Source organism: Emydura macquarii, unplaced genomic scaffold, assembly GCF_026122565.2.
Source record: "Emydura macquarii macquarii isolate MOO-44397 ecotype Brisbane River unplaced genomic scaffold, CSIRO-AGI_Emac_v2 contig_554, whole genome shotgun sequence".
NCBI lineage: Eukaryota > Metazoa > Chordata > Testudines > Chelidae > Emydura > Emydura macquarii.
Window position 1 is genome coordinate 7,553,005 of NW_027130691.1, and position 26,825 is coordinate 7,579,829.

A 26,825-nucleotide genomic window follows, 5' to 3' on the forward strand; every position below is an offset into this window, starting at 1 on the left:
GGTTGTTTTCACTATGAAGGCCAGCCTCCCACCAAGTGTTATAGGTTAACATTTCCAGATAACTCTAAAAATACCATTTGGGTTTTGCATCCTTCCTTGAGTGTACCTCAGAACAGAATAAGCCTGGTGTCTCCATAAAGTTGTATCAAACTTAAAACAAAAACAAAATAAATCACTGGTTAGTCTGATGGTTTTTATGCTGTTGTACAATATACAGGCTACAGTATAAAAACAAACAATTCACTAGTGCACTTTTTGTGCAGTGTATTATTTTTACACCGTAGTAAGGCGCTTTGACAGCCTTGTACAAAAGGCACCATAGTGCAAAGTATTAATTAGTGTAAAGTTAATATGAACCATTCAATTTCTAAACACCAAAACAGGAGTCTGCTTTCCATTAGGACAGTGTTTATACGCTCTCCATGAAGACTTACCCAATAGTTTTTCAATCTGTGCTTTCTTCCCCACACACCCACAAGAGTCAGTTATACACTTGTTTTGACCATTTGAAACTGTTAAAAAGAATTAAAAGACACAAACCAAAATATAGGATTAATAAAATAACATTTGTTGGGAATTTTGTAATAGTGAGGGAAAATGTAACAAAAATATGAACAGTTTGTGATCAGGACCACCTGAAAAAGTTCTTTCTTAGGTCATCTTAACACATATGTACATCTGCCTTATTTTCAAAGCTGCCATGAGAAAAGCTTTGTCGTGAAAGTTAGTCTGTGTATGAAATGCTACATACACACCATCAAGACTTCAAAGGAACATTTTAAACGTTAACAGCCAATACATATTGCTGAAGGTTTATAATTAGTATCTTTTTTCATTAATATTGATTAATAATGCAGACTGTAGCCTGTGCTTTTGTCCACATGTGCAGTTATCATAAATGGAGTAGTACTTAAAAGCAAGCAGTCAGGTACACCTAAATTTGGCCACAGCATTTAGTAATTATATACTTTGCAATATGAACAGAGTGTCTCATTTATGTTTCATTGAAGTAGGATAATCTAGTAATGACAGATCTGGAGAAAATTTGGCATGCATGGGGCATTAAAAGAAACTTTACTGCAGATGAAATTTATCCTATTTGATCACAGTGCATAAACAGCAAGAGAATAGAGCATCACATCAATCATTTCACTTAAACAGTTCTGTCTGTCCCTGAATGCTTTCGGACCACTTTACTTCCATTAACCTGATCCACTGCTAGTGTTTCAACCTCAGGCTGAGGCTGGGATGGTGTTACATGATGAATTCGATGTGCCACACCAATATGTGCCTTGTGATGCTTCTCTCGTGCTGGACTGCATGATTCGCCTGATGTGCGTTCTGAAGCAATGGGTGGAATAACTAAAGGCCTTTCTTTGATAAGGTGGATCTCTGCAGTTTCCCTGGCCAGTAAAAATGGCGTGGGATCAGGCATAGCATCAACAGGCTCTCGCAACAGTAGCTTTCGGCTATCTGATCCTAACCTATAGGCCTCTTCAAACTCTGGGTTCAGTGGTGTTGACAGACTCTTTTTCATTCTGCGTCGTGGAGTCTCAGGTAGCTTATCTTTGGGAGGGGCTGGCTTGTAGTTGGACAATACTGGACTTCCAGATGGGGTGGCATCAGAAGTCCCACTTGAACTCATAAGCTTTTTCTTGGTAGCGTGCAGCTGTGATGTCAGATAAGCAATAGTGCTTGCTCGCTGCTCTAGTTCACTTGACAGCATATTCAGCTTATGGCTTTTCATTTTTAACTCTTCTAAATATTTCTTTTCTCTTTCTTTGATGGTGTTTTCCAGCACCATTATCATTGCATTTTTTTGTTCCAGTTCCTTTAATAATTCATTATTTTCAGCCTCTTTGACTTTCAGCTGAGCTTCAAGTTCTTCACATTTTCTTTTGAGTTCATCACTTCTTGAATGACCATTTTCTAGAAGAACAAGAAAAGTAAATAATTTCAAGCTAATTACAGCCTCTAGGTAAAAATGAGCAAAGCAATTCCTTTCTTTAAAATTAATTCTTAGGAATATAAGAATATCCCCCAAATGTTGACTTTTGGAAATACACTGGCCACTTTGTAGTTTAAAAGGTAACATGATAGCTCTTAGTTAAACAAAAAATTAAATACAAGATCAATGCCACATTCAGCAGCTTAGGGTGGGGAGGATACCAAGTTGATGATACCAAGTTGAAATAAAAATGAATATAGCTCAATTGTTCTAGAAAAGTAGGAAGATAAATAGCCAGAGATTATAGGAAATCTTGGTTGTTGAATGCTCCCAAATTTAAATCATTTTGCAAATCCTGCCGGGCCACCACGAGTAACAAGAACTCATTGACATGACTAGGAGAATATACCTGGCTGTACCACATTAGAAAGTCTATACATGTTATGTTGAGCTAATGGTTAGAGGAATGGTCTTGAAGTCAGAATTTTTGGGTACTATACTGGCATGGCGTGACACTTTGGGCAAATCACTTAATCTCTTCATACTTCATTTTATCCTTCTGTAAAACGGGTACAATCAAATACTTACCACAAAGGGGTATTGTGAGGCCTAAATGTCTGCACCCTTTTCCTAATCTAGGGGTTATCCGCAGCAAACATTATGCTCTTAAGTATCAGCAGGTGAAGCACAGCACATCTGAAATGGCTGGCAGTTTTCTCCAGGTCTGTGATGCAGCTACTGTATTCACACAGTTTCAAGAATGTGATGTATGGGCAGAGTGAGTATTTATAGTTTCTGTCTTCTTGTACAGAGCAGAGGAAAATGATGGTCTGAGGGTTAAAGCAAAGAGTCAGCAGTTTGGGTTCTATTCCTGGTCCTTCCTTAGGCTTCTTTTGTGACCTTGGAATAGGACTATTTCAAAAACATGCATAAATTAAAATTAGTAAGTAACAAAGCATTTTGGGATCCTTGGTTGGAAGGCACTATAAATGCTAGGTGAAAAGTATTATTATATACTTGTGTTGTAAAAAAAATGCATGCATACATCTCTCTCTATCAAGTGCACTCACAAACACACCAAAAGATGGAAGATACTAACCAGAACAGTAAAAGCATCATGTGCACTGCATTTCTTACCTGCCAGGTCCGAACTTTTCAGAGTCAGCTCATAGGTTAAATCTAAAAAAGAAACATATTTTATTTTTTTGGACATTACATAAGATGAAAATAGAGCATCTCTGCAAGAGTTTAGAACTGCCTTTTGTATTCACAGATATTTCTTGTAGCAAAAGTTTGCTTCAGTAGATTTAAAAAAATTAAGTGCCTTAAAGGAAGTAACAGAAAATGTTTCCCAAACTACCACTGCATCCAGCAGCTGCAAATTAAACTTCTGGGTTTAATCTGGTTGAATTAAGTGTTGTGACATGGTTCTTTTGTAAATGCTTAAAATGATTCCCATTTCTGAAAGTGAAGAGTAAAATCTGTCCTGTCGAATTTTTCACTTATTAGCATTGTTTGCCACTGAGTAGTTTAATAGGCTATTTTGCTTGAGTCCAGTGTACACTAATACTGTGGAATAGTCTCTCCAAAGTTGTTGGCTGGACAAAGCTGTGGAGAATACATCAAAGGGGAAAAATCCTTGGCTGGGAATAACACACTAATTGGGACCTTACAGGTCTTCTCTGGTTCATTTGGTGCTGGTATAGTAATTCATATTAAATAGAGCCAGTAGAAATATAGAAGTGATCTTTGCTGCTAAATCAAAATCAGTTTTCCCTGATATATTTGACCTGAGTGCAAATTACAGTTTTGCTAGACCATACATACATCTTTTGCATTACAAACATTTTTATAAGATCTTAAACAGCAATACCTTATTATTTGCTATAATAAATTATAGCAGAAACTTTATATTTTGAACTAAGAGATCCACTGCAGATTACCAGATTAGCAAGAAAGCCAATGAACATGAAAATAGATATGAAAGAAAACACCTCACAAAACAGACTCTTCGGTTATTTTAACTATACTTTACTTATGACAATAGTTTGCGTACTCAGAAATGTACAGTTTTAGCTAAATACAACACAGGAGATTGTGCTTTATGGAGTTCAATACTGAGAAGTGGAGTGAAACTCCAGGATTTTACGCGACTACTAAAGTATAAATTACCAAACTTGTTCCAGAAGTGCAGCTGGTCAAATAACATTCAGCCACTATTGTGAAATAGTATTTCAATGGCTTCAGGAAAGAGACGACTCAGACTCATCGACTTTAAGGTCAAGAAGGACCATCGTGATCATCTAGTCTGACCTCCAGCACATTGCAGGCCACAGAATCTCATCCACCCACTCCTGAAATAGACTCCTAACCCACGGCTGAGTCACTGAACAATCATGGTTTAAAGATTTCAAGTTACAGAGAATTCACCATTTACAATAGTTTAAACCTGCAAGTAACCCATGCTCCATACTGTAGAATAAGACAAAAAATCCACAGGTTCTCTGCCAGTCTGATCTGAGGAAAATTCCTTCCTGACCCCAAATATGGTGATCAATTAGACCCTGAGCACGTGGGCAAGACCCACTAGGCAGTTAGGAAAAAATTATTTGTAGTAACTCAGAGTCCTCCCCATTTAGTGTTTCTTCTCCAGCCATTGGGGATTTTTGCTAATGGCAGTCACCAATGGGCCACATGCCATCATAGGCAGTCCCATCATACCATCCCCTCCATAAACTTATCAAGCTCTGTCTTGAAGCCAGTTGGATGTTTTTCCCCCACTGCTTCCTTTGGAAAGCTGTTCCAGAACTTCTCTTTTCTGATGGTTAGAAACCTTTGCCTAATTTTGAGCCTAAACTTGCTGATGGCCAGGTTATATCCATTTGTTCTTGTGTCCACTGTGGTGCTTAACTTAAATAACTCCTCTCCCTCCCCAGTATTTATCCCTCTGATGTATTTATAGAGAGCAATCATATTTCCTCTTCTTTTGGTTAGGCAAACAAGCCAAGTTCTTTGAGTCTCCTCTCGTAAGTAGGTTTTTCCATTTCTCAAATCATCCTAGTAGCCCTTCTCTGCACCTGTTCTAGTTTGAATTCAATTTCTTAAACATGGGAGACCAGAACTGCACACAGTATTCTAGATGAAGTCTCACCAATGCATTATATAATGGTACTAACACTTCCTCACCTGATGCATCCTAGGACTGTATTAGCCTTTTTCACGGTCACATCACATTGATGGCTCATAGTCATCCTGTGATCAACCAATATACCCAAGTCTTTCTCCTTCTCTGTCACATCCATAAGAACAGCCATACTAGGTCAGACCAATGCTCCATCTAGCCCAGTATCGTTGTCTTCTGTGGCCAATGCCAGGTTGATTCAGGAGGAATGAACAGAACAGATAATCATCAAGTGATCCATCCATCCATTCCAACTGATAAGTCCTTAGTTTATAGCGAAAATTCTTGTTGTTAGTACCTAACTGCATAATCTCGCACTTAGTACTATTAAATTTCACCCCATTTCTATTACTCCAGTTTACAAGGTCAACTAGTTCTTGTATGATATTCCAGTCCTAGCCTGTATTGGCTATTCATCCCAATTTTCACTTGGGAGTGAAGCCTTTCACCAAGCTGAGATGCTGAGTGCAACACTGCTGGAAGTATTTATGTGATTACCTGTGCAGTGCTGTTGCAGTCGTCGAATCTCCGCATGCAAACCTTTTAGTGTGTTGGCATGTTCCCGCTGGAGAAACAGCAGATTCTTTTGGGCACTGTGCAACTGGTTCTCCAGGTTTGAAGTTGCCATCATGACATCTGGGAAACCTGTTATTAAAGAGTCAGAATTATACCACGCAATTACCTTGCAGATATAAAGAGTCTAATTCTACCCTGCGGTGAATCAGGAGCAACTCCACTAATGTCCGTGGAGATACACTAACGTAGAACCAGAACAAGAACAGAATCAGGCCCATAAAGAGTAACAAGTATTTCACATTACCCGTTTAGAGCATTTAATGACACCTATTATTGGGACTGGTCATTAACATTCATAGAAAGTCTGAATGCACTCTAGGCAGCAGCCTCCATGCTGAGAACTGGGGGCAAGGGCACAGGGTGCGCATTTGTTTGTAGTTAACACATTTAAAGGATTAGCTACAGACTGGCTTTAAGGCACTAATCTCTTTACGAGATAAAAATGGAGTTCTAAGAAAACAGAATAGTATACGTCTGTCTTACTGTGGACTTTGATTCACCTCTCCTCTCCAGGCACAGGAAATTAGGCACACATGGTAACTCCTTCTATACAGGGAAAGGGAACAGAGCACTGAAGTGCACTGTACCCAAGTATGGTGAAAACAGTATTACGTGAACATCTAAGAGACCAGCAAATCATTTGCCTTTAATTAAAGGTTCAACCAAATGGTGCTGGAAACTTCAGCGACTGGGACACTTTGAAGCTGTTGTTCAGGTTGCCTAATGGAAGATGACTTTTGTTCAAATATATACAGTGGAACCTGCACTCAGAGAAGATTGCTTGAGGAGAACTCAAGTTGTGTTGCGCTATTCTGTTTCTTATAGCATTTTCTACTGCGCCGTAGTACAGATCCTTGCAACTTCTTGCAGGATCCTTAATACTGGAGAACAGCCTCCCAGCATCTCCATACAAGGTAGAATGTCCAAGATTCTGTGATGACATACTATAGAACAAGACAATGGACTAGTTGTGTGTGTCATTTAAAGAGAACATGGATCTGTTTTTGATACTCATAAAATATTGGTACAAATAGAAACATTAAGGCATTGGATTCTACAGACTGTAAAGCAGTAGTTATCTGAGTTAGATCTACCCCAAACCACCCACATTCAGCTAAAGACGACGTTCTCTGTGGTATTGAAGAGATGGAGATGGCTAACTGATTAGATGATCAACAGTGGTCCCTTCTGGCTTTATAATCTATGAACAGTACAACATCAAGAGACACACCTACATAACACTAAAGACATCTTTCCACTACAATGCACTATCATAATAACTGCAGCTCATGGGAAGACAATAAAGATTCAAGTGTGACTTCAGGGACTCTACTGGCATGGCATCAATCAAGGACAAAAGAAAGATGGGATCCTGTGCCAAGCGCAGCCAGCCACATTCCCCCTTTGGAGAAAAGCATTTAGGGCAGTTGTCTGGGGCTGATTCAAGTGTTCTACTCCCAGGGTGACCTGCACAGAGTAGTTGCCAGATACCTGAACGCGGTAGTATGCGATTGCTGAAGTTGCCATACCTCCATTTTATTTGAAGTTATATGTAACATCAGCCCCTGTGTTTCTAACTGAACTTTCATCACTTTAAAATCTGTTGGAGAGGTTGCAGAGAAAGGGGAACATTCTTGCACATGTGGTAGTTGTGTTCAGGAATTATAGTTTTGGGAGGAAATTATGACAAAATACCAGCTTCCCAAGATCCTTTGGCCTGATTATTTAATGCTCCAGTAAAGAAAGCTATAATGTCAATAATGCCAGTCTCCAAGCCAGTCAAAAAGTGTAGGTATTCAGTGCTGCTGTACTTACTGACATATTTTGATTTGGTAGTAACCCCTATATTTAGGCTGCCTACCACTTTCTATGAGAAGATTGTTGTGACTTTCCTTTTTTTTTTTTTTTTTTTAATAGAAGCTCTAACATCATTATTTGCAGCAGCTCTTTGAAATTCTGCAGGAAGAAAGCTCTTAAGGTTAGGGAAGTTCCATTTTTTGATTCTATGAAGTTGTTGAGGGTTGGTAAAGATATAAACACTTGAAAAATCACCATTTCCCTTCTTTCCCTTGCATGCCTCAGGAAAGTTTTGGCACCACACCAAAATAATTGACAACAAACATTCTAAAAAACTGGGCTCATGCTGATAAAGCAACAGCATCAGCACATGCTATACTGGAAACAAGTGGAACTGTGGCAGCAGTTTGTGTGTGTGTGGGGGGGGGGAGAGACAGCGCGAGAGCCAGGCTCCACCCATGTTGGCATGTGCTTTTGGGGCTCATCCCCTTTCTGGGGGCACCACAAGGGACAGGATCTCCCTCAAACTCCCAGAAAGGGTGAAGAAAGGTCTGTGACAAGCCACTCCTGAGCATTCCCTATTTCTAGCGTATGGCTCCAATCGCCCATACCCCTGCTGGGACAACAACCTTCTACTGCCAGCCCTCTATTTAGCCCTGTAGCTCAAGTGGTGCAGGTTCAGGGTGCAAACACTGATGATACAATGGTGTAACCTTTTTTCATAACAGAATTTGTTTAAACTTTTAACTTTAAAAAAAGGACGAAATTACATACAAAAGACTGTTTTAAGAGAACACCATCAAGGTGGCAAAATCAAGTACTCAAGAGTTAGGAAGTGCCAGATTTATGGTTGTCCATGCAATCTTGTTTTTTCCCCTTGTGCCACATTCATGTATTTAAATACTGTATCAATGTTCTTCCCCATCTCCACCATCACCCCAGGATTTCTGATTCATTCAGGGCACAGGATGGACAAATGGGGGAAGAAGTAAGGTCACACTGGCAACTTTAAATGCTTGAACTTAAAACATAATGTTCTTTTAGGTTTGTAATTACTTTAAAAAAAACCCAAACCTTTAATTGGGAACAATAATAGCAAATTCAGTTAATGAAACTGAAAAATGTTTCTAAAGATACACACATTACTTTCAGACTTCAAACCCTCACCCCAAAGTAAGAACCAGAGGTTTTTGGGGCCTCTTGAATCTAGCTGATAGTTAAAAACCAGGGTTTTGCTGATCTCACTTGGTAGCCAGAGCTGAAATATACAGTTCTACGAGTCAGCTGGAGGCTGCTATTCCTATGGAAACACATGTTGCCTTGTCAAAAATGGGGTAAATGGGCTTTTTGGGAATCAGTATCCATGGAAGTGGTAGCATGGAGCTTTCAGCTAATTTATGGAAAAAAGCTCACGGATTAGAATGATTGTTTTACAAAAAGAATTCTAAATTAACATTGCCAGTTCAGTCTTTGCTGGGGTGGGTGAGTAACTTTGCCAGCACTGGGCTGACAATGTACGAAGCTAGTTAGTTGGCAACTAAATCACCATAATAAAATAAACTATATAAAAGCAAGGGAAAGTCAATGGTCCAACAGTACTTAAAGCAAAAGACTATTGGGCTGGACAAACAACAAATAAGCTTTGGTTGGATGCTCTGCTATAACCAGGATTTCATTAAAATGGAACTGGTTCAGCACAGCCATAACTGTGCTTTGCAAGTGAGGGAGGAGGCTTTGCTGAGAAACTCTGCTGCCACCACAACTACATTTTTTCAGAGCCCACAGGGTCTGATGATAATTTTTAAATGGACTTTTCAGTTATATTAGTGACCTTGGGGCACCATTAATTTTAAGCATTGTCAATATTTCTGTCGCGTTACCTTTTCAGAATGATGTAGCCTTGTCTGCAAAGCCAAGTTCAGACAGATAAAAGCTTTACTGCATCATCTGATTCTTAAGTGCTCATTGCATTCTCTGAACATGACAGCAGAATAAGAGAGACCATTAGAGACCATTCCCCAAACACGGCAGGATTTTCAGCTACCGTTACTATGTTTGAAGACTTCTAATGTGTTAAAAGATACTTCTTTGTGTGAAAGAGCTGTCTATAGATAATATATCAAGAGCCCTTTCCTATCATGAGTGTTACTGATAGCAGCTTTGTGCCATAGGTTACAATTGAGGTGAAAAGAAAAATTAAAAGCCCTTAAAGACACAAAGCAGTAACAGAAAAAACATTTAGAATATAAACCTTCCAAATAAATATATTCAACAAAATAGTACTCTGTCAGAAAACAAGACAACCTGATGGGATTTCTTCAGAGCCTGCTATACACTAGTATTACTCCACACTAGGAGTTATTTTTTTCACCTAGCTCCCTGACTTCTTAAGGATCACATTGGGATTAACTTGTCTTTGAAGGAAAAAATAAAACAGACAGATTAGTTTCATGCAGCTGGCAGGAAAATGTCAATTACTTGCATCAGAAATGGACAATATAGGCCCAGAACATCTTGCTCCTGCAGAAGTTAATCAGAGAAATCAATGGAATTTAATACATTCAAGAGTCTCTGAGGTAGCAGTCCCTCTAAGGTAAGCAGTTTTCCCCTTCCTCTGGATAATACAGACACTATGGTCCTCCAATTCTGAGAGTATCCTGGACTCTTTCTGTGTTTCTACTCCTCACCATGGCATATCCCAGGGGATGCCTTGGGGCCATGTCTGCACCTTATCCCCTCTCTGAGAGGAACAGAACGTGAAAGGCAATGATAAAGTTAATGCTACACAAAGCAGCATTCACTTCTGCTAAAGCTTTCACGAGTATGTGAGCGTCCCCCAATTCCACTTTAGTCTGCCCAGCCATACCCTCTTCCAAGATAGGTGGAAATAACCCCATATAGTGGAAGAAGTTGTGCATGTTTTGGAAATGTGGTAAAATATCCCTCTGTGTAAATAAGAGGGAACTTTGTGTCTTGTGGAAGACAGAGTCACTGTATTGACATATAATAGCTACTTGCCTTTTTAAATTCTATGCTTTGCAGTGCAGAAGTGTCATTGTATCCTAATCTAGATGAATTTTTGCTAGAGCAAGAAAGTGGAGAGGGGGAGAACTGGAAAAACTCAAGACAACTGACAGTTGAACAGCTTCTCAGATGCTAGTTGATCTATCATTATTCATCTAGCTCTATTTCTGCGATATGTTTTTTGCTAGATCTCTATTAGCTAATGCAATACCCATATGGAAGTACTGAAAGAAAGGACGAGGCTGAACACATTATTTACTCACCTGGGAAAAGAAAAAAAAAACTCCACTTGAGCTATCTAGCAGAAGCCAGTTAAATAAAAAGTATAAATTATTATTTTCCTGGGCTGATAGCAAATTGTTTTGTACTGCTAGGCATTAACGACTGAACTGGATGCAAACTTGACTTGAAATGGACTGTTATGGATGGTAATTCCAAAGCTTCTGAAACTGATGTTCCAAAGCACAAATCATATGAGCATAAGAAAGGATCAAGCTGAGTAAACCTGGCTGTGTAACAGGCTGAACCTCTATTACTTATTCACTTAGTCTGTAATTGGACTAAATTTTCTAGGCCAAGATGATCACAAACTAGGAATATATTAAAAGTTTCTCACACCTCCCCAGAGTATCACAAGCACAGATTTAAGCAGGGGGATAGAAGGAAGAGGGTAGAAAGGTCTGGGTCCAACACTCCAAAAGAGTGCAGATCGAAGAAGAATTCAGAAAAGAATTAGATATTTGAATCTTTCGTGGTGTGTCTAGTATTTACAAAGCACACTATGTTCAGAAACAATTAACATCCCTTTATGATGCCTTTGAAGCAGCTCATTCTTTATGTTGCATACATAACTTGCTCTTTACACTTTAGCTCTTTGTCCTAGCTCAACAGGGTTTTGTTCTTTGCTTTGCTTGGGATTGTTTGAGATCTGGGAATTATTTACTGAACTAAAGGTATTACTGAATAGGATAATGCTGCCATTAATGCTTTTAATGAGGAGTTCCCCCATGGTCAACAGAAAGGAACTAAACAACTGTTCCCTTCTGAGAGTATTGCCATTCCTACACGAAGACAGCTCTTTGACTGTTATTTTGCTCTTTGTCAGGGATGAGCCAGACCGACACAAGGCTTTGAAGCAAAAATAAATGACTAAGTAAAGTTTACATTAATGAAATTGGGTACTGCATGTCTAGATATTTTGGACCAGATTCTGAGAGTTCAGTGCAGTTACTCTCATTTTACAATGGTGTAAATGAGGGCAGAACTGGACCCACTTGACCATACCCTTTGGAGACTGGTGCAAAAGCCGCTAAAAATATGGTGCATGGCCCTCCCTTATATGATCATAAAAGCTCCTTTTCTCACTTGGGAGGATGCTTCAAGGTCTGGTGAATGCAGTTAGGAAGCTGAGCACACATGTACAAACAAAATTGTATTCAGTTTTTCTGGGTGCATCAATTGCACTTTTAAAAATAATTTAAGTTTTAGCACAAACATTTTGCTAGAACTTTTACGTTTCACCTCTCCTGCAACACGAGAAAGAGAATATTTCTTTGTTTTCATAGGAACTCAATGCTATTCAATGGGATGCACTATTCAATGGGATGCTGGTGGAATTTTAAAACTTGAAATCCTCTTTTGAGTGAATAACGTGAATCTTGAAACTCCACTCCTATGCTTTGCATCTCATCTTAAAACATGCTGAGATGTAGGGATGAAGAGAGCACCATATTGGTGCACAATTAAAACCAGTGGCAGTGTCCTGAAAACACACATCAGCAATGGGAACTCGTAACATATTCGGTCCTTCAACAAAAGGCTGCTATCTTTGAACTTTATGATTTGGAATATTACTTTTTGTAATTAGTTCAGAAGGCTTACTGCGCCACCGTCAACTTAAAAATTACACTTTTGTCTGAAATTTTCTAAATTACTGTTAGAAATAAAACACAAGCTGACTACAAGCAAAAAGCTAGAGGAAATAAAAACCTTTTCTGTTTGTTTACTTTAGGCATCTGACAACCCCTTACATCTAGTTAGTTCCACTGTTTCCCTGTATGGTGAGTTTCCCTATTTGTGTGGGTCTTTTTAATTCATAAAGCAACAGGGGATTGAGAAAAAGACTATTTTTTAAAATAAAAAATGGCGACTCTTAAAGTCACAAAAATTGACAAGGACTCTGGGGCAAGCACAGTACCTGAAACTATTTTTAACTCCTTTTTAAAAACTGACTCAATTTCAAGTTGACAGCATCCCTTTCCTAGACAATGCAGAACTAAACAAGTGCAAAGTATTATTACTACATTAAGGGAAGAATCTTCATAGCAAGCAGATTGTTTTAAGGAGATCGCATTCCATCATGTCTTCTAGGCTGCTTAGAGGTAAGTTTCAAACTAAACCTAATAATTGCTAATAATTAATGTAACACTTTTAAAAAAATATGTGTAGAAGGTATGAGATTTACTGATAAAAAAAAGAGTAATCAAATCAGAATTAATTCTATCACTTAGTGTAAAAAATCAGAACACCCTACAAAATTCCAAAACTGCAAAAAAACCAGCGGGCATCATAAAATAAACACTGAATCTAATTGCATTAGTTATAAGGGCTCTACTAATGAATGCATGTATGGAGTCACATTAGAATGTATATGTACTTTATATGCGCAATTCTGAATCACAATATTCTTCCATGTAACTTGTCTGACATTTGCTTTCATAAACTCAAGATAGTTGATGCATGAGACAGGGGACCCGTCTGCAAAGAGATCCTGACACAAGAACTATTCATGGACATCTGAAGTGTTTTGGAACAGGTAGAAGAATGGTGACTTTTTATAAGCTCAGCCCTGAAATCCTTACTTGGGCATAACTCCCATTGACTTCAACAGAAATTCCAAAGCAGAAAGCCCTATAACCAATGTTTTCTTGCGACTTTGGGGTTGTATTGAAGTAAGTTATCTTCCGCCTTCCTGGCTGGAGAAAGAATGTGCCAATTGCTGTCAAGAGACTAGAGTAGGGGGAAGAGAAGGTGGCTCACCAGACTGAAGGAGGAGAATCCAGAGAAGTCCATCTGGGCTATTTAAGGACCCAGACCTTCAACTCTTACTCATATGAGTAGTACTACTGAAGTTAGCATAATGACTCGCATGAATAAGGCAACTGGGCCCTTTGGCTGGATTCCACATAGACAGAGATCCCACAGAAAGAAAACTAAAGCTATAGGTACTATAAAATATTTGGCTTTTTCAACTATTTAAAGAAAAAAAATCTTTCAACCTTTCCAAATATTTAAGAGGTGATAAGACTTAATAGAGGTATTCACAAGTCAAACTCCATCTATTACAAACAACAGCAAGCATGACAGCTGTTTGACAGGTAAATAGTGCAAGTTATTTAGGGTATATCTACACAGTAGCTGGAAGTGAACTTCCAGACTGGGTAGACAGACTCTTGCTAGTTCAGCTCCAGTTAACATGCTAAAAACAACTATGTAGATAGTGCGTGTCAGGTGGCAGGACGGTCTTTCACAACCAACCAACCCCCTGGGTTTGAGCTCTGCCAGAGCCGCAATTGCCACACCGCTATTTTTAGAGTGCCTACCACATCTACTCAGGCTGCGAGCTTGCTCCCAGGTATACTGTAGATATACCCTTCTAATTTTCACACTGGCATTATCACAATGAGCTATGCTACTTCTTCTATCTAGACAAAGGTTCAGTGGTCCACCCTTGCACTCTAAACCCATGAGATTTGAGACAAAGGTGGTGGTCTCAATTAGGGATGTAAAAGGTTAACCTTTAAAACGTTTAAACGGTAATCAGCTGTTTAAATGTTTTAAACAGCTGATTACAGTTTAAACTGGGGGGGTGAAGGGAGTGGCAGCTGGGCTGGCTCCCCACCAGTGAGAGCAGCTGGGCAGCTCTTGCTGGTGGGGAAGAGGTGCGGAGCCCAACACTGGGGTAGCCGCAGCTGGGCTGGCTCCCTGTGAGCAAGGGGGTTGGGGAGAGGTGTGGAGCCCAGCGCCGGGGTAGCTGCAGCTGGGCTGGCTTGCAGAGCCTAGCACCGGGGGAGGGGAGTAGTCGCAGCTGGACTCAGCAGGAGGCATAGAACCCTGCATGCAGCAGGAGGCAAGCCCAGCTACAACTATCCACCCACGCTGCGCTCTGCAGTTCTCCGCCAGCAAGAGCTGCCCAGCTGCGGCTACCCCCCGCCCAGCGTTTAACTGTTTAAACCTTCTATTTTTAGAACGTTTAAACGGATTTTTGATTAAACTCATTTTTACATCCCTAGTCTCAATGGAGACCAAAGGGAAAAATATGTAAATATAATAAGAAATGCAAGGCCAAGCCCCAAACCTGCCTATAAAGATTTATGGACATGCACAGATTCCCAATTTCCTAGAGACAGAGGAACAGATGGATTTAAACAAACAGGTTCCTTCAGGTGCACCAAATGCAACACACAAGTAGATCTGTTCATATAACAATCAGTCCAAGACTTCAGTCACCTTCTAGCATGAAGTCCTAAATAAAAGTTAAAATTCTTCTACCCACCCCAAGAAGTGAATGTTTGCCTGGCTCCTCTTAGTATCAGCATGGCTGTGTGGATGATGCAGTATTACCTGCCAAAATGAACTATATTATGCAAGATTTTGATACAAATCAAAAGTAGAGGTATTCAGCAGCTCCTGGAGAGCAAATTGCACTTTCTTGTGGCATACTGGAAAAAATGTTTCATGGTAGGTCTGTCTCATTCCCACTGAGTATTTTTTCTTCAAAAAAATATTCTTAAATCAAAAAGTAAAAAAAATTAAACTGAAAGAAGTGACAAAAACAGGAAAGACAAACATTCACGTTAAGCATCTAACACATTTTAAAGCCCAATTTTGTTTCATAAATGATAGGCAGGGCTGAGAGAAGGGCCCCTTCTGATCTGAAGCATTTGGATATAGTTCAAAATATTATTGAGGCTGCCAGAAGCCTTTTCTGGCTGTGTATCAGGCTCCTGTGGACAAAATGGAATGCCTTCATATAGCACTGACATAATAAGATAAGAACAGGGAGACGGTGGTCTAGAATCCAAGAGGGAGATCATGTTAAGAAAGTACTGGAATGAAGCTAACTAGCCATTTTTATAAAGTTTTAGTTTTGATTGGGGGAGATCAGTTAAACAAAAAGATCATCTCTTTTCAGATGGTACCCACTCCATCCATCTTCTGACATACCAATCTCTTGAGCACCCTTCAAACATGCATTCAAATCTTATGCTGGAATACACTGTTTATGCAGGCAGGCAACCCACTTCCTCTCAGCTGATAGCCAACTCTTTACTTGATCAAAACATACCACAAGCTGACAGAATATTTTCTGATGTGTTGTTGCAAACCCAGTATCAGGAAGTCACCTGAAGAGAGCAGTGGCACAGAATATTTTTTGAAGACCCTTTCAAGTTTCCAATCAGCCTTAGTTTTAAAGATGACAAAAATGTTCCTGTCAAACTCACTTTTCATGTTACTGGAAAAAAATGCAACTCAAAAGGATGAAATAATAAAATATGATAGACATGCAGAGGTTCCTCCTTTTGATTAGAAATTGCTATGTAGAAGCCTTGACTATATACCAGGCTCATACAATCTCCTTCTAACAGTCTCTGGTAAGTATTTTCCTTTCTGTGGTTGCTATAGAACATATTAGATGCTTACTATTAAGCCAGCATCTCCCTTCCTCATGTTCCCTTCATGCTTTAGACATACAAGTCTGCCTAAATTGCCACCTCTTTACCATCAATGATTCATGTATCATTTCCCTCACATTTTTCTAAGTTTTGTTTTATATTTCAAGCATAATTATAGTCTCTGGAAAGGAAGGAGAAAATTAACATGATGCCTTTTCCTCCCCTCAGAATGAGAATATAGATTTCTTAACAAATAAAGGACATTTCTAACATTTTTCCTTGTTGTGTTACAAGGTGATTTTCCTCTGCTATTTTCCAGACATATGTGGCCTACCCAGTTTAGTAGCAGGAAGATCAATTAAGAGGAGACAGTCTTCAGGGCAACAAGTTAATGTTACTAGATGCTCAGAAAATAAATGAGATGAGCCACCTTGTACTCTGTACTGATGCCTCATTGACTTCCTGTAAATTTGACAGTCTACCTTAAAATAAAAAATATTGGCAAGAATGATTCAAATTGAGTCAATCCTTTTCACCCCCCAGAGACTACACAAATCCCAAAGATGCCACAATTAAATCAGAATTGTGTGATGCAAGCTTCTATTAGGTCAGAGAAATACTGTAGCATACACATAAAGAGATCACCAGCCCTGGAGTGATTCACAGATGGCATTAGACAACAGCATCATGGTCAAACTATACTGTACAATGTCAGGAGTGCCAGAGATACTGTCTATCTACACAGGTATTTATACCACGACCATTACTACGGGAGTCCAGTGCCTTGCACATAGAGTTGGTCAGGGGAAAAAAAATGTCTGCTTTAGCAATAGAACTCTGAAGTTTTCATTTTGAAGTGTCAAAAAAATCAGACCCATTTTGGAAGAAAATATCAGTAATCCTTTTGACAAAATTTTAAAAGGCAATCAATTTCACGAGGCGTAAAAATTTCTACAATTTTTCATAAGAAATTGAGATTTTTTTTAAACCAAAAAAATTGTTAAATTTCAACTAGCTTTTATACACAGATCTGAGTTTTCTCTTCCTCTTGCCAGTAGCAGGGCCCCTCCTTGGGAGCATCATCATTTCTCTCTCTCCTCCATTTTGAGAGCAAACAGTAGTTTATCACTTAATGTAATTTCCATCAGGGCTAAGAGAAAGCCACAGCAAAAGGGTGGGCTCTGCCTTCTGCCGTGAATGCAATTAGATTTGTGGACAGCGATGCAATATTACAGCTAGCTACCGTATGTTATTTTCACTACTGGAGACAATTCCATAAGCAGTGAAAAAGTAAGAAAAGTTCCATCCTCTTTTAGGTAGAGAAACAGTTTTAATATCACTTAATAAATGTAACAGAACTTGTAATCAGCTACAACAAGTTCATTAGAGGCAAACATTGGCCCTTCCAAATAGAAACAAGGAAATTCAAAAGCATGGCAACGTTCAGAGAATTATCTGACTCTCATATGCAAACAAAAACATTAAAATGCAGCACTAAAACAAGAATGGGCGAAAGAATGTCCCAGAATTTTTATTTTGACATATCGTAGATGCAAAAGGAATCAACAAGTTCTAGTTATATAGTTATAATAAGATTTCATCTACATACAATCGGCAACCTCTCCAGTTTAACTCCTTCCACGTTCCTAGGCTGCATTATTCAGCACAATTATTTCAAACGATATAGCAGAAGCAGCCAGAAAACTAGTTTACTGTACAATATTCAATATGAATTTAGCTCAGACAATTAGTTTATTGTAAAATATTCTTGTCCCTTACAGCAGAATCTACAAAAGGTGTGTGTGTTTTTGTCTGTGGATACAATAAGGATGTTGCTGTGAAACAAGTGCATGGCATTATTGTGCACTGCAGTAAACAGACACGAAAAAGCCTGCATAAAGAGCCAAACCTCAAATAAGAGTCACTTACTACAAGTATCTTACAAAGCCTCTATTTTTCCCTTTCTAGCTCTTCCCTTTTTTCAGATCTTAGATTCCCAAACCCCTTTTAGCATCAAGGAAGAGAGAACAGGGAAAGACTGTGGAACAAGAAAGCTATGGACAATGTTCTCTGGACAGTACATGCCTAAATATTTCTATAAAGCATCAATATTATGATTAAGTCATTTGGATCACTGATCTTACAATACCTCATCACACTTCAAAAAATGCTCTATTTCCTGACAAACTGAATAACATCACTTTTGTTAGCTGGCAGCGAAAAAGTTTTAAAGTATTATAAATACAGTAATTCCGGTACATGAAAGATTAAAGTTACACACAGCGTGGTGAAATAAACAAAACTAGTTTGCTTCTAAAAATGAGTCATTTAGAGTATTTTGCTATTAAAAATAATGAGATGGCACATCTGCAAGACTTCAAGCAGAAAGATGGATTATTTTATATTTGTCCGCTTATATATATACAAAGTATACACTGGAGATCTTGATGCTATAAAAATAACCCCTACATACCATTTTACAGTTGGCTTTAAATATTCCTTAGACATCTTTCAGTTCTTTTAAGATTCTAAACAAAGTAAATGCCAGGCTAAATATGATATCAAAAGCAAACCTTGCAAGCTAGTTTATTCCTCCTCCGACCCTAATCCTTCTACTATACTGTGTACAATCTTCAAGAAGTACAATTCCTCACAGGAAAAACACTGGAGGGGAGGTTTCTTTCTGCCCACTGATGACTCCTCCAAATGAACAGACAGCAATTTTCAAGAGGCTTTTAGATTTTAATAATGAGCCACACTGAAGAGTTTTTAATTTTACAAATTATACCAAAGAAAATGCAGTATTTTATAATAAATTTAAAAACTGCTATTAAAAAGGATAAGATTTTTAAAATGTAAAATCAAATTTATCAAATTTTAAAATATTTTTTTTAAATTATTTATTTACAATTTTAATTTTCAACTCAGTTATTATGAACCTTGTATACAACATTTAGCTGTCATAGATCTTCCTGCAACAATGCTTTTAACATATATTAAGCAGTATACTGAGTAACAGGGTACAGCAGTTACGCACTAGTTTGTCTAATTATTCATTTTATATATTCTTTTAGACACAAAATGCCTTCCTGAGTCATGAACTTCCCACCTTTGAACTGAAAATCCAATGAAATAACAAAACGTTACTGAAATTGCAACATACTTCACAACAGTAGACATGCAATTTTAATATTCAACAGAACAAGTAAAGAAATCTATCCATTAAATCCCATTTATGTTATTTTTGTCATTTCATTAGCTGTTCCAGTATATCAATCATTTTAAATAGTCAAACAAACCTGGGGATAGGAATAGTTTTAAGAACGCATAAATGTACATCTACATTAAACTATGACAAGATCATGATTCACTCTTATTAGTTCACAGTCATACTATTGTACCACCCTAAAGGATATTTACTAGCAAACAAGCAATATGTAAGGAGGGACTGCACTACATACACACACAGATATAAAATTAATTTTTAAAATATTAAGATGGATAATTCCTACTGTATAAACCACAACAAAGACACATTTTTGCTCAAGTGTTTACCCATCCAAACAAAGTCTCCTAGATATTTCTTATGCACCTGCAATGCAGACAGAACCCTACAATCCCACTCTCAGGGCTGCCACAGCCCCCTGTCCTTTCTCATCATACCTACTTCAGTTTTTGACAATTTAATACACTACATTCAAAAAGTATATGATTATCATTTACGGTGGCAATGTACAAACACACAAGGACCCTCCCCATCCTCCCTTTGTCCCACCTTAGTACCTGGGTCTGGAGATAAGCTGAGAGCAGTTAGGTGGCTGGAAGACACTCCATTTCCAAAAGCAAGCTTTGCACTCCTTGCTACTATTTCCACAAATGACAGGCTCCCTCCTTACACAAAGTACCTCCTTGGCTTGGATAAAGATACCACCACCACCACCCCCTCCCCCACACACAGTCCTTCCATCTTTTCTTTCTGCATCCACCCTACAGAGTCACTGCCACGGAAGAGGAAGATGAGAAATGTCACTTCGCTAAAGCTCAAAGGCATCATTGTCCTTCAGGTTCCCTCTTTTGTTAGATATCCCGCAACGTACCTTATGGTGTCAGGCAAGCAGCCATGCCAGCTCCCCTCCCAGGGACGAATTCAGAGCTTCCACTGACACGCGTTGTGTCTTCTAAATAAGAACAGGGAATTGCAGAAACAGCCCGTCACTGAGCCGGCCAGGGAACCACGGGCCAGCAGAACAGCCCCCCCGCTCCTGTCTCCCCTGCGGACTGCAGCAGGGGCTGCAAAGCGCAGACACATGCACGGGGAGGCAGCCTTGGCCCTGCACGCCCAGCTTCGGGCTGGGCTGGGCGCGTGGAGGGGGAAATGCCTCAGTGACGATGGCGGGGGGGGGGTCTCGCCTCCAGCCCCCCACGAGGGCGGGGAAGAAATCTTCACCTGGGGGGCGGGGTGACTTTGCTCTCCTCCTCCTCCTCCCCTGGCCATATGGGGGGGGGAAGGGTGAGACGCCCCGGGTCCCCCCCCGCTGTCCCCCCACCAGTCCGTGCGGAGACATCCCGAACCCCCCAGGCAGCCCCCCACCTGTAAGTGAGGGGGGCCCGCGAGACACCCCGACCCCCAGGCAGCCCCCCACCTTGTGCGTGAGGGGGGGAGGGGACCGCCAGACCCCCGCCCGCCCAGGCAGACCCCCACCTGTGTGAGGGGGGCCCGCGAGACGCCCCTCCCCCCAGGCACCTGTGCGTGAGGGGGGAGGAGGCGAGACGCCCCGGCCTCTCGGGGCGCTAGTGGGGGCAGCTCCTTCTCTGCCGCCGCCGCCGCCGGCCCCACATTGCCGGGGGGCGAGATGGGGGACGCCGTCCCGGGCCGACTCGCTGCTCGGAGCTACCAGCCCACGCAGGGCAGCGCCCCCACCGCCCGCGCGGAGACTCACCCGGCTGCGGGTCGCCACCCCGGGCCGGGCGGGGGGCTGGCTGGGGAGGGGGGCTGGCGCGAGGAGGCGGCGGTGGCTCCCCGGGGAGGGGGCAGGGCAGGAGTGTGGGCGGGGGGCGGCGCAGGCGCAGACCTCAGCTGCGGCTGCAGCGACAGCAGTTCCGTTCCCATGGCAACAGAGTCACCGCTTTAACCAGCGGCGGCTGTCGCTTCATCTCCGCCCGTTGACCCGAAGGGGCCGGGCGTTCGCCCGAGCGCGTGCGCGTGCCCGAGCGCTGGGCGGCCTCCTGTACAGTGAGGCCTGAGCGTGCGACACCCTCCCCTCACAAGTGTGCATGCACCTGCGTGGGTGTGTATGCACTGTGCAACTGTGCCTGAGAGCTGGGCGCGCACCTGAGTGTAAGAGCTGAGTGTGCGCACATGTACATGCAATAGCGTGTGAGTGCTAGGAGTGCACCTGAACATGCGGTGTGTGTGTGTGAATGTGCGTGTATGCATGCATGATGCATGGAAGCTTGGCTGGGGTTGGATGTGCGATACCTAAATGCGTGTAAACTGTGAATGGAGGTGGGGGATGCTATACATGTACACGTGTGTGAATCTTCATGGGTATGGACCTATCCATACATGCATGAATATAAGTGTGTGAGCATCACTGTGCATTCATCTGGATTCATGAAGCTGTGTGGTAGTGTGTTGTATTCATGCTTTGTGTGCACACATATGAACGTACATGAATATGTACATAGAGATGTGTTTGTCACAAATGCACAGAAATTCAAACATACATGTATGATATTTGTACAGGCAGCAATGCAAACATCCAAGTGAATACCATGTAATTAGGAAACTCAACACAACTGAACCCACTGCACCATGATAAATGCCATTCTTTGGGGTCAAACAAGATAGCATGATATATATGCCTATAATGTGAGAAAGAAAAATAGCATTGTTAGGGGGAACTTCAATAAGGAAGACACAGACTGGACATCTCATGTAGCCAGTAGTAAATCCAGAGCAGGCAAGGCTAAGAACTATAAGGAGGAATTTTTAAAGTGTATTGGGAACAAAAGAAATCCTAATAATGGTACTAGATGGTAATGGGAAAATTACTAATGATGCACAAAAGGAAGCAGTGTTCAATAAATATTTCTGTTCTGAATTTGGAAAAAAGCAGATGTACTCTTATATAAGGACAATTAAGTACTTTCCAGTCCATTAGTAACTGAGGAGGATATTAGACAACATTTACTAGGGATGAATATTTTAAAATCAGCAGGCCCAGAGAATTTGCATCCAAGAATCCTAAAAGAATTGGCTGAGGAGGTCTCTGGCCAACTAGTGTTAATTTTTAATACATCTTGGAACACCAGGGAATTCTATAAAACTGAAGGAGTGCTAATCTGCCAATATTTAAAAAGGACTAGTGGGATGATCTGGGTAACTATAAACCAGTTAGGCCTGATATTAATCCCCAGTAAAATAATGGAAAAGCTGTTACAGGATTCAGTTGATAAAGAATTAAAGGATAAGAATATAATTAATGCCAGTCAACAGAGTTTTATAGAAAAACAGGTCTTGTCAAATAAACCTGATTTGAATCTTTGATGTGATTACAAGTTTGGTTGACAAAGGTAACTGTGTAGATGTAACAGACTTTTGTAAGGCATGTGTAGAAGGAGGCTTGTGAACACAGAAGACAGAACTTTCATAGGATCTAGACCTAGTCTATGGACCTCACTCCCACAAGAGAAAGATGACCCTGGATCTTGCTGCCTTCAGAATTAAATGCAAAACTCATTTCTTCAGCTGAGTATCCCCACAATGTACATGTACCCACTAACAACTTTAATTCTAGGCAAGCATGTTCTCCTACTTACTGGGGGGAGAGGAGGAGGGAGAGAGAGGGAGAGAAATATTATTTATCTGTCTTTGCTTAAATACTGGGATGATGCTCAAAGGGTAGGGTGGTATGCGCCACTAGAAGAACCTGGATGACTAGGTAGCAGAACTGCATCAGGCAGATACAGTCTTGCACTCTTCCCTCATTTGTACCTTTCTATTGCACAAATGATATCTTCCCAGATAAGGCAAAGCCAAAACACATTATTCCAGCTCTTGCAAACATAACTCTGGGGGGCCAAATTCATCCCTGTTGTAAGTCCCATTGGCTCTGGCTGCACATTTGTCCTACCACTAATTTTATTTTGGAACAGCCTTGCTAATTTGTAATCATTGCATAGCTAATATGACTGAGAACCCAGATGCAGAGGCTGGGAACATGTGAGTAGGTCTAGTTCTTTATTAATTGTGAGGGATTGCAATGGGAATTAAGTGCCTAACCTGCTTAGGCACTTTTAAAAAGCCCACGAGGCACCTAAATACCTTTGTGAGTCTGACCCTGTGTGCGCTTCACCAAACCAGAACGTCTGAGCAATTGGGGTAATAATCAGCATAGTTCTCACTTCGCTTGTATTTTCCATCTTTAAAGCATTTAAAAAGCAACAAAATATTGGTTCTCCCCTTTTACACACAGGAAAACTGAGGCTCAAAGAAGTGACACAACTTGGTAGAGGTCACAAAGTGAGTCAGTGGCAGAGGCAAGAATTGAACACAGAGTCCTGAGTACTTGTCTATAAGACCACACTTCCTTTTCTGTTTTATCTCAGATCTTTTTAAACAGCTTGTTCCAAATAGCATCATTGCTGTTACAGCAGCTTGGACTCAACTTAGGATCCACTTAGGTATCTTAGAGGAATGGGCCAGGAAGCTGACTCTCATGGAACTCCTGCCAGAAGACAAATGTACTTGATGTTTGAATCATCCTGCAGTAAATGCAGGAGTGTTGTTAAATTCAGTGTTACTCACTAATAATGTAGCACAAAGAAAAAGACAAAAACAGCTGTACAGTTGGAAAAAGGAAACATGGTCAGTTGTGCCTTTGATCCTGACATGTAAATTTTAAAAAGCGTATCACCGTAGTCCAAGTAAGGGAGATTCCTGTGGAAGTAGAAAGGGAGGATTCAGCACAGACACATTCTGGGTACAGCTGGTTAAAACCCCCAGGAAAGTTTAAGGTAAATGTTTTAATCTTTTTCCCTATTTTTATCACTTTTCAAATTTGAATAGTTTACACCAGCTGTGTAGACAAATGAAAAATGAAGGGAACAAATTAAAAAAATAAGTGAAAATTATTGTTGGGTTGGTTCTTTTTTTTCACTTTTGACCTACTTTAACTTTAGGTGTTATCTTCTGCAGCCCCCTGGCAATGACCGATGAGCCAAAACACCCAAAATGACTGTTTCTGAATTATTTTTAAGGACTATCTTAACCGCTCTGTACCTCAGTTTCCCCACATGCAAAATGGGACTCATACTTATCTCAAAAGGTGCTGAGACGCTTCAGTCCTCAATGTCTGCAAAGCTCTTTTGGGAGGCACTACACAATGTGAGTACGAAGTATTATTATGTACAGCCAGTTCAATTCTTTTTGCACATAGAGCTGGACTCGTGGGAGTGATGGCCCCCAGTCACCCAATTGCTGGAGGTGTTCAGCATCTCACCCTTAATTTGGCCCGAGTCCCTAACATTGCAGCATTCAAGATCCGGATCCAGATCAGAAAGCGGAGGTGTGAGCCTTTGTAACTGCTGGGGCATAACTGTAAAAATCTGAGCGCCTAACATTCCATCCACACTGCAGATGCCAAAAGGATGCCTGGGGATGTAGTCCCTTACGTTTTCTGCTGTCTGAGTGTGGCAGTCAAAATGGCAGTGATGTGTTGCTATGGATGTGCAGTGTCAGTGACTGCGCTTGCAGTAGTGGTAATCACATGCCTCTTTTTACATTCAAATTGCAGACTTCCTTTTTTCAAAGTTTGTCTCTAAGTGATTTGCCAAGGTCACACAGGAAGTCTGGGCAAAGTTGGGAACACAGCCCAGGATCTACTGTCCCCCAGTCCTGGGCTTTAGCTCCAAGACCATCATTCCTCTACTGCTTGTTCTGTGGTCTTATGTTTCAGGTCTATGGATCTAGAAACACCTCTCATATATAGATCTGTATAGCTTTTACTGGAACAGAATATTTCTCATTGCCACTAACTTGCTCACAAGCAGAAAGCCACAGGCTGGGCGATCTGCCCATGAATCTACTCGACGGCACATATCAGTCCCCCTCATATCCCTGCACACCTTCACTAGCTTTGTGTGATGGCATGACTGTATAAAGAATTGTGCTGTGGTGCAGCATTTGTGTGAGGCCTACCAAAAGTTATACACAGAAACAAATCGAACAAAAAATCCACACTAGATAGTTTTATGAACAGTGAGGAGGTCTGAAAAATAAACAAATTCATTAGTCGTGCCGTGGTTTGGTTTCCCTGGTAAACAGTAGGTGGCACAAATGTTACATGAAACTGAAATACAACATTTTTGGAGCTGTATGTTGGGGTCAAGAGACGAGGGTTTTTTGGTCTTTTAGTTTTACTTGCAGAGGGGCGTTGGAACCTGACAGGGTGCCTAGGGAGGCGGCTGCGTGGTTTAAAGGATCAGTTAATTAGGGTGATGGACAGTGGATATGGTGGGAAGGTTTGGGGTGAGTGGGAAGATAATCTCTTTGTCTTGCATATGCCTCAGAAAATCTGCCCCTTGGCACAGCATTCATGTGTGCTGTAGCGCCCTGAGCGCTATGTCAGAGCAAAGGCAGTGAAGTGCCCAATTCCCATTGACTTCCTATGGGCCTTTGAAAAATCGCCCTGCAATAAACAGTGCTAAATGCAACTACTACCTCTTTCTCCTTAGTCCCTTTTCAATTTAATACATTGCAAACAACACAAAAGACAGAAGAGAGAGCAGCTGATTACGTAGCTGGGAGGTGGACGCTGCGGGGGTGGGGGATGTGAAGAGGGACCATAAAAACACCATTATCCATCCAATTCAATATGAAGAATGTTTCTGCTGTAAAATGTGTGGTGACAATATACACAATGGGCTTGTTTCTGTTCCCTGCTACCCCAATGTAAATCTGGAATACTTCCAGTGAAGTCAATGCAGTATTTCCTTTTTAAACCCGTGTCACTGAGATTAGAATGTGGCTCAGGGGAGTTATTACAGAGTGACACTGGTGTAAATGGGATCAGAGTTTGGGCTGGCATAACCACAACCTAGAGCTGGTGTCACCTACTTGAAGTACATTTTCATGTAATGATTATTAATAACGCAGCCATCACTGATAGATAATAGCCATATAACTACCATGGGTCCTATGTAACTCTGCTGTAACTGAGATGAGATATAGAATTACATCAGCTATGAATTGGAACCAAATATTAAAAATTGCAATCAAGACCATTACTATAAAAGGAAATAATACTGAAAATCTTTAGTTAGAAGATCATGGGGCTAAATTCTGCTCTCAGTTAAACTCACTCAAGCCCTCGGTTTCAATGCAGGGTTACAGCTGAGGGCAGGATTTAAGCCATGCACTGTACAGTAAGTGTGGTAGTTGCTGTTGCTAATTGCTAACAAACTACTCACAGCATGGGAGGGGAAGGGCTCTGAAAATGTCAGGAGAAGTCAACTTCGTGGAGCGAGGTTGGCTTCTTTGTACTGTCCTTGAAAAAACGGTGATGCTTCCAAGGATTTATTTACAGAAGAGATGATAAAGGTAAAGGAGTCTTGGGGCAGG

General features: G+C 40.7%; 1 protein-coding gene across 5 annotated transcripts; it reads right to left on the reverse strand.

The window, feature by feature from the left end:
* Positions 1 to 179: 179 nt before the first annotated feature.
* CCDC92 (coiled-coil domain containing 92) lies at positions 180 to 21,290 on the reverse strand. Of its 5 annotated transcripts, none has more exons than XM_067539698.1 (5): positions 21,274 to 21,290; positions 20,299 to 20,379; positions 5,628 to 5,774; positions 3,086 to 3,127; positions 180 to 1,929 (listed from the first exon to the last, which is right to left on the reverse strand). In XM_067539698.1, the coding sequence occupies exons 3-5, from the start codon at positions 5,758 to 5,760 to the stop codon at positions 1,154 to 1,156; spliced, it is 951 nt and encodes a 316-aa protein (XP_067395799.1). In that variant the 5' UTR covers positions 5,761 to 5,774; positions 20,299 to 20,379; positions 21,274 to 21,290; the 3' UTR covers positions 180 to 1,153. The 5 variants fall into 5 exon arrangements, with proteins under 5 accessions (XP_067395799.1, XP_067395796.1, XP_067395797.1 ...); XM_067539695.1 differs by lacking the exon at positions 21,274 to 21,290 and adding an exon at positions 21,142 to 21,234; XM_067539696.1 differs by lacking the exon at positions 21,274 to 21,290 and adding an exon at positions 20,946 to 21,171.
* Between the last annotated feature and the right edge of the window lie 5,535 nt (positions 21,291 to 26,825).